General features: G+C 37.2%; 1 protein-coding gene across 1 annotated transcript; it reads right to left on the bottom strand.

The window, feature by feature from the left end:
* Positions 1-290: 290 nt before the first annotated feature.
* zgc:110319 (uncharacterized protein LOC796111 homolog) lies at positions 291-7,032 on the bottom strand. The gene is made up of 8 exons (XM_042011015.1): positions 6,941-7,032; positions 6,334-6,431; positions 6,060-6,195; positions 5,229-5,295; positions 5,017-5,128; positions 4,870-4,933; positions 1,468-1,642; positions 291-983 (listed from the first exon to the last, which is right to left on the bottom strand). The coding sequence occupies exons 1-8, from the start codon at positions 7,003-7,005 to the stop codon at positions 915-917; spliced, it is 786 nt and encodes a 261-aa protein (XP_041866949.1). The 5' UTR covers positions 7,006-7,032; the 3' UTR covers positions 291-914.
* Positions 7,033-8,601: the final 1,569 nt, after the last annotated feature.

The following is an 8,601-nucleotide window of genomic DNA, read 5'->3' as shown; positions in this document are numbered from 1 at the left end:
TACATAGTATATTAACATGATAAAAAAAATTCTTTTTCAGACTTGTCCAACTATTTTTCTTTTTCTTTTTAGATTGTAGTTCTCAATTTTTTTCTTCTGTTCTGTATTTAATTATCATATGCCCATGTTTTTTGTTTAACAATTTCATTAAAGGAATTTTTTAGTTATGCATGGACTCTGCAAAGAAAACAAACTTTGTCAAGTGAGCTGTAATTCTATTTTCCTACAGGTTTAACAGACTGATATACATAATCACCTTAAGAAAATAGATGCAATTAATGTATCAGGAACAAAGTCAACCAGTGAATTTTATTGTTACAGTAAATCCACAGATAGGTGCATTAAATATATATATATATATATATATATATATATATATATATATATATATACATACATACACACAATAAAACATTTCAAAATGCTTCACTGACAACCTACTTTCGCTCAGTTGATAACTGCAGCCCATTTACATTTTATCTCATGGGTGACATGTAATTTAAATTAATTAAAATGCTTAAACTGTTTGGTTGTTACATCGTGTGCACAGAAGCAGCAAATGGAATATTTAATCAAATCTTCGTTTTTTTATGACATTGACAAACTTTCAGAAAATCTCCATCTTAAGAAAATATTCTCTCAATATAATATTTGTAAGAAATAAATACAACACAACATTCATAGACATCACAGTAGATAATTATGTATAGAAAGAAAAAAAAACTGCTGTTTACAGGTATAATTACAGCTTAAACTCTTAACAGCATTTAGTATGGAGACACGACCACTGGAAATGATCTTCCTTATTTTAAAATTAGTATGGTCATCCATGGGAAGAACGGCCCTGTCGTATGTATACTGTGAAACTTTTTCCTCCTCGTCAAAGTTCATGAGTGTGTTAGTTGTGGAAGTTTTTAGTCTTGTAATTTGCGTTCCACTTCAGCAAAAACCTTTGCATTAATTTCATCCACTTCATCTTCCACCTGACCAAAAAAGAAAAAAAAGACTTTAGAGAAATCTGATTAAGATTTAAAAGTCAGTATTTTCATTCATAATGCATCTACAGTAAACATGAAACTAAGTTCAGTGTAGACAGTTTTTCCTTTTCTTTCTTTATCTAATTAAACATCACCCACATTTCAAACCCAACTCAATGGATTCAAAGACATCACTGTCTGTTTGTGTTGGCAAACCTAGAGGGTCCAATAATAATAATAATAATAATAATAATAATAATAATAAAAATAATAATAATAATAATAATGAGCAAAATTTCCTTGTATATAATGAAATAAAACTTCTTAGAGGAGCTTCTACAATCAATTCCAGAACATTGTCAACAGTGAAAATTTATCTCCAAACAAAAAACTGCTCAAATCTTGACCAAACTACAAAAATGAATTCTACAAAAAACATGAATTAAGTAATCACCTGCTTTAAATTAAATTAAATAAATAAATAAATCACCTGCTCCACCTTGTCCACTTCAGGGATATAAAACTGCATCATGTTCTGAATGCCGTTTCTCAGAGTGACTGTAGAGCTGGGACATCCGGTGCAGGAACCGACCAGCTTCAACTTGACTATTCCGTTCTCAAAACCTTTAAAGATGACATCGCCTCCATCCTCTTGTACTGTAGGTCTTGTGGAAGAAAAGATCAATTCAGTTAGAGGGGAACAAAGCAGCACAAGGTGCAGACAGATTAGGATTGTTATTACTCTCTAGAATGCACCGAATGGTGGCAGCAGACTGTAGTAGGTCTAATTATACTCTGAAATTTTTAGATAAAATCTGTTAGTTTTTCAGAAACATTTTTTCACGCTAGTTTTGAGGCTGTGCTGCTGCTCAAGTGACTTCTCTGTGTACTTTGGAGTCTTTCATGGGTTTCCATGGCAAGAGCTGTTTACCAGCAGGATCAAATGATGAAACTATCCAAAACCAAGATAATCAGCAAAATAACACACCAAATCCCAAAGGAAATGAAGGGGAAGTGAGGAGGATGCAAGGCAGGAGCGAGGCAGAGAGAAAAACTGGAAATTCAAACAACTTCTTCCAACTGTTCTGATGGTTGATGTGAGATCGCTGGCTAAGAAAATGGACCAAGTCAAAGTGCTAACAAGGTCTCAAAAAGAATACAGGGAATGCAGTATTATGTGCTTCACCGCGACATGGCGGCATGAACACACATCTTGGACTCTAACGTGTCTGTACGCTGCTTTAAGACTGTACGAGACGATCGCAACAAAACAGTCAACGGAAAGCTAAAGGGAGGTGGAACTGCAGAGCTTTTTAACCACCGTTGGTGCCAACCTGGACATGTAAAGGAGAAGATCTGCACAAAGGACATTAAACTGTTAGCTGTGAGTTTTCATCCAAATTATTTACCCAGAGCGTTTACCTGTGTTAATCTGGTAGCGGGTTATATCATATCTGGTACCGCTGCAGACACAGCCTGTCACTTATGTCATTGTTAGGCTACAAACACAGTATCATAAAGCATTCATTGCGAACTTCAACAACATCTTCCTTTCTGCAACATTACCAACATTCCAACAATTTATCAGCTGCTCCATCAGAGAAAATAAGATGGTGGACTTATTTAATGCAAATGTTAAAAATGTATATACTCCTCTGTCCTGTCTCCTTTAGGAAGATCAGACCATAATCTGGTTCTTCCCACCTCCACATACAAGCTCATCGCTCAGCAGCAACCAGTCATCACACAGACTATTAAGACCTGGTCTAACGAAGCTGAAGATGCTCTGAGAGGATGCTTTGAAGCCATAGACTAGAATGTCCTCTTTGAACCACTTGGAGAATACATCAATGCCATGACTATATATGTGACAGATTATATCAACTTTTGTATGAACAGCATTGTTCAGAACAAGGTTTAGCATGATTCCCAGTCTCCAGCTCAATACACCACACACCCTCCATGACCCTACAGCTTTCCTCTCACACTTCCACTCTGTTACTCTGTAGCTCAGTCATAGACCTTAACACAGTTTCATCTCCCTCAACTTCATAACACTCAGAGAAAACTAGTAACCTCCTCTACCTCTAGCCCAGCGGTGCCCAGCTCCGATACTCAAGGGCCACAATCCTGGAGGTTTTTGATGTGTCCCTGCTCCAAAACCACCTGACTCAAACTGATGCGTCATTGTGCAAAACTTAATAGGCTGTTGGCTCTATTTCATTTGGGTCAGGTGTGTTGAAGCAGGAAACATGGAAAATCTGCAGGACAGTGGCCCTCGAGGACCGACTTTGGGCACCCCTGCTCTAGCCTGTTTCATCTCCTGCAGTCAGTAAGAAACAACTGGAGGAACTGAACCAGGTCAAGGCTGCAGGTACAGATGGTGCCAGGGTTCTGAAAAACTGCTTAGAACAACTATGTGGGATGCTTCAGCATCTTTCAACACCTGCTTGAGTCAGAAAAGGGTTCCTGTGCTGTGGAAAACATCCTGCCTTATTCCAGTTCCTGAAAAAATTCCAACCATCTGAACTAAATTACCATAGACCTGTTGTCCAAACATCTAACATCATGAAAGTTCTTCAGAGGCTGTTATTGGCTCACTTCAATAAGCAGGACCCATTACAGTTTGCTTATCGTAACGGGCTTTGGATTGAAGACACAATCATCTACCTGCTTCGGAGGGCCCACTCTGTTCTGGACAAATCAAGCAGCACTTTGAGGATCATGTTCAATGACTTTTCAAGTGCTTTCAATACAATTCAGCTACCTTATTATGCGAGAAGCTCCATAAATTCCAGGTGGATACCTCCACAGCCACCTGGAGTTGTGACTACCAAACAAACAGACCACAGTTTGTGAGACTGAAAGGTTGTGTGTCTGAGATGGTGGTCAGCAGCACTGGAGCATCACAAAGGACTGTTCTCTCACCATTTCTTTTCACACTGTACAGCCCGGACTTCCAATACAACCCTGAGTCCTGTCATCTGCAGAAATACTCTGATGACTTTACATTTGTGGAATGTATTAGCGATGAATAAGAAGTTGAGTACAGAGAACTGTCAATTTGTGAGACAGCGCAGAAACAATAACTTCCTCTTGAACACAAACAAAAGAGATTTTTGTTGAGTTCAGGAAGAACAGGAGTAAAACCACTGTTTACATCCTGGGAGAAGAGATGGAGGGAGTGGAGGAATACAAGTACATTGGAGTTCAGCTAGACAACAGACTAGACTGGAAATGCAACACAGAAGCATCAACAAGAAAGGACAGAGCAGACTCTGCTTCTTAAGAAAGCAAAGATCATTCAACATCTGCACCAATATTTTTCATATCTTCTATAAGTCTGTAGAAAGTGCAATCAGCTTTGCAGCCACCTGCTAGGGCAACAGCATCAGAGTTAGAGACTTAAAGAGATTGAACAAACTGGTCAAGAGTGCAAGTTCTGTGCTGGGGATAACTCTGGAACCACTGAAGCTGATTGTCCAGAAAGATTCCTTACATTCTCAACACACACAGTGAAGAAACGGCAAAGTGTGTTCAGTGAGAGACTTCTTTAACTCCAATGCAAGACAGAAAGGTACCGGAGATCATTCCTGCCAGCAGTCATCACCCTCCAGAACAAGTCACAATCTTCTTTTAATTAATTATTATTGTTTTTACTTTAAATAAATAAATAATCATTTCATCTGATTAATCTCAGTACTACTGTCTCTTACGAAACTATCAACATCACTTTGAAAGGGTGAAATAAAGGAAAATGAAAAATAAGAAAAAAAGGAGTAAAGGGAAAAAATAGAAAAATTAGACCATTTAAGCAAGACTGATTTTTTTTCACTAATAGTTACTGTCATGTTGCAGACATATGCAGATAATAAATTTGTCAGTTTTTCACCTGATTCTTGTATCCAGAAGCTCTTTTATCATGGATACAATATCATCATCATCTTCAGAAAGACCTAGAAAACAAGATATGCTAAATATTATTAAATCTATAAAAATCACTGTCATGCAGTTACTTATGATAACACAGAATACTCACTGCTTTCATGATGCACTGCTCCTGTTGTTATTGGCTCACCACTCTCAAAGAACTTTTTGATGGCCTCCAAAGTGTGACGCTTAATGTCTGCCCACTCTACGTCCTCATCTGTCTGATGGGGAAACAAGCATCTCATTTGCTGTCTTTACCCAAAAAGACTTCATAGGAAGTAAATCAGTTGATTAAGCTGTGACAGTGAATTTCGTACTTACTTTTGTGACTGTGATGAAGTCAGGGCCAAAGAACACACTTTTAACTCCTTCAATTTCAAACAGGTCCCTGAAAGTAACATATTGGTATTTAGTAAAAATAAAAAAAAAACGCTTACCAAAACTATGAAACCCATCTGGTTCATTTAGGGTTTGCAATATGGACACAAAACAAAAGAAAATGTATGAGATCACATCAGAAAACATCACATAATCACAATGCATTTATGCAGCCTGTTGTATCTTCACATGACCTCTGAAGGAAAATGGTTTAATTTTCAAAAGGTAGACATATATAGGTATGTTAATATGTCTGGCATTGATTAACTTATAAAAAATATAGTAATCTGCAGGGAAACCATTTATAACTTCACATTATTCAACAAATGGTTTAAATGTTGTGGATGATGAGATATGTAATGGTTAATGGGAAAGCCACTCTGTCATCAGCTCTGATTGCAAAGTATTGTCAAGACATATAAGCTGAAATAATATTATTGTTATTTATTGAAGTTAAGGTTCATTATCTTTCCCAATTTCTTTTTGATGTTACCCTACAATGTAGTATATAAGAGCAAACATCCATTTTCTCCAGTTATTTTTATCTAAACAATATGCATGTATTCACTGGAGCACATACACACATGTGATTATAATACTGCCTCCCAGCAAAGCATTTACTCTAACACAAATTACATAAATATATAAATACACATTAATAATAAGTATAATGATGCATAAAACTGCAAAGCACACCATGTAAAACAATATTATCTAAGACTGTCATAATGACCCTAAATACAACAAAATACATCAGTAAATGTGGCACACAACCTGGCTAAAGATGAAGTTCCAGCGGAGCTAGGAGACGGAAAATCTAATGTCCCACTTCCTAGTACAGGTTTCCCAGGGAGGAACTTCAAGCTTCTGGGATTTGGAGTGTCTTGAGTTTGGATGGAAAAGTATCTTACTGGAAAACATCACAAAACTATCAACTTAGTAAGGTTGTATTGTTTTGTCTGACAAAACATGATTACAGTCTGCTGTAAAAACAAGATGACACAGTTTAGCTAAATAATAGTAAGGTTTCCAAACACTGTTTTCTTACCTGAGCTCTTTGTGGTTCCTGTCCCGGACTGATGCTGGACTCTGACGCTCTGGGTCGTGGACTGTATGCGGTATGAAATTCTGGTCTTGGCTGGGAACCTTGTAACATAAAGATTTTCAGTAGGTCTTGCACCCATTTTGTGAGGCTCCCAAACAAATGGAAGCATTTCAAACGTTCAAGGTAGCCGTTAGCTCTAGTTTTCAATAGAGAAGTACAAAAACGGCAACAGTATTATTCGTCATTCATTTTAGCAAAGATGAAGCTCACACTACTTGCGCTAGCCAGAAGCTAGTGGTTAAGTTAAATGGTTTTACATATTCGAAATATCAAATGACAAATTAGAATGAACAGGCAATTTTTAAAATTATTATTATTATTATTATTATTATTATTATTATTATTATTACTATTACATTTCCATCCATATCCAGATTGAGAGAGATACCTCGGCCTTGGCAGTTTGACACTTAGCTCAATAGCTGACCCAAGTGCCATCATAACTGACCAAACAAATGTATTTTTATGCATTACACAAACATTAAAACTTATCACACCAATTATATGAACACATAACAAACTAAATGTGATAGATAAAGAGATTCAAAACCTAAAGTGAGCGATATTTCGTGCCCGTAACAACTGCTGAAGTCCCCATCTCATGTACGCCGCCATTTTGTTTGTTTTGAAAATGAGGACCCCATGTGGTAGAAGGCATGTAATCCTGATCCTAAAAGCCTAAATGTAATGTCTGCATCTGGTTTCCACTTCATTTCGTCTGTAAAATGGAGAAACGTGTTTTCTGGTAGTAAAAAAACAAAACAAAAAACAAACATAAAAAAACACTATATGTAAAACCAAAATATGTGGAATGATGTCAAAAAGCAATATCCTGCAATTTCACTTGCATTTCATATTTTAAGTAACCCATTTAGTAGTGTCTTGGGGCTGTGGAGGATTGTAAAGTACGTTGCATATGTACCTTTAACCAAGCAATATGACTGTACTTCTTTCTCAAATAGTTTCTCTTAATGATTGGCTCTACTTCTACTCTGCTACATCTCAGAGTAAAATATTAACCTCGATACTTCCCTTCATATATATTTCAAAGTGAAGAACCAATTAAATGGAATGTTTTGTCATATTTACAGTCCAACACTTAACATTAGCATCTGTCCAGAATGATTGTTACAGTTAAATTTAAAGCACTTTTTTTCCATAAATAAATTGAAATTATCCAAATCTAAGGAGGCTTGAAATGCAAGACAGGTCACCATCTACATTTGTATTGAGGATGGACAACTAGTCACATGACATTAGTACTAGGTTGAGTCGGTTCTACAGACCATCAACGGCGAGAAAGCAGCTGCTCTTAACACAGTCCCAGGTTGAGCAGTAAAGGTATGTGCACATAAGTTTGCTGCCATCTTCACAGACATCCTGTACTTAACCAGTCACTGAAAGAGAACACAGTTCATCCCCACTAAAGACTGCAATAATCATCCCTGTTCCAAAGCACTTAGCAGTTACATGTCTAAACAGATGTATTAACACCATTAATCAATAAATGGTTTGATAGACTGTCCCTTAACAACATCAAAGCCCTTTTTCCTACTAATCTAGACCAGTACCCATGCCTATAAAGACAACAGATGTACTGATGGTGCTGTTTCACTTGCATTTCATATTATCGTCATACACCTGGACAAACTCAACACCTATGTGAGGGTGCTGTTTGTTGATTTTAGTTCAGCCTTTCACTCCATAAGCTCAAAGAAGTCAGTCAACAAATGCTTCACTTGGCCTGGACATCCACCTTTACAAGTGGTTCAAGGATTTCCTCATATACACACTCAGCATGACATATTTGGAGATCCCACCTCCTCCACCATCATCCTTAACATTGGCACCCTCCAAGGCAGCATTCTCGGTCCACTCCTCTATTTACACATGACTGTACTCACTCTTATGACTCAAACTCTATATTATATAATAAGTTTGCAAATGATTCAGCTTTGGTGAGGCTAATAGTCAACAAGGAGATGATGGCCTACAGGGAGGAGGTCCAGTCTCTGATATCCTGGTGCCACACCAATAACTTTATTCTTTAACACCAAGAAAACACAGAAAATCATCAGTGATTACAGGAAACATGAGAACATGAATTACAATAGTCCTATAATACATGTAGAGGAGGTGGAACAAGTTGCAGGCTTCAAATACCTTAGAGGGCATCTAGCAGTGGATCTTGTGGATCTGACCTGGGGCGAA

The sequence above is a fragment of the Melanotaenia boesemani genome, chromosome 16 (assembly GCF_017639745.1).
Source record: "Melanotaenia boesemani isolate fMelBoe1 chromosome 16, fMelBoe1.pri, whole genome shotgun sequence".
In the NCBI taxonomy this organism is placed as follows: Eukaryota; Metazoa; Chordata; class Actinopteri; order Atheriniformes; family Melanotaeniidae; genus Melanotaenia; species Melanotaenia boesemani.
This window is presented reverse-complemented; position numbering and strand designations above follow the sequence as displayed.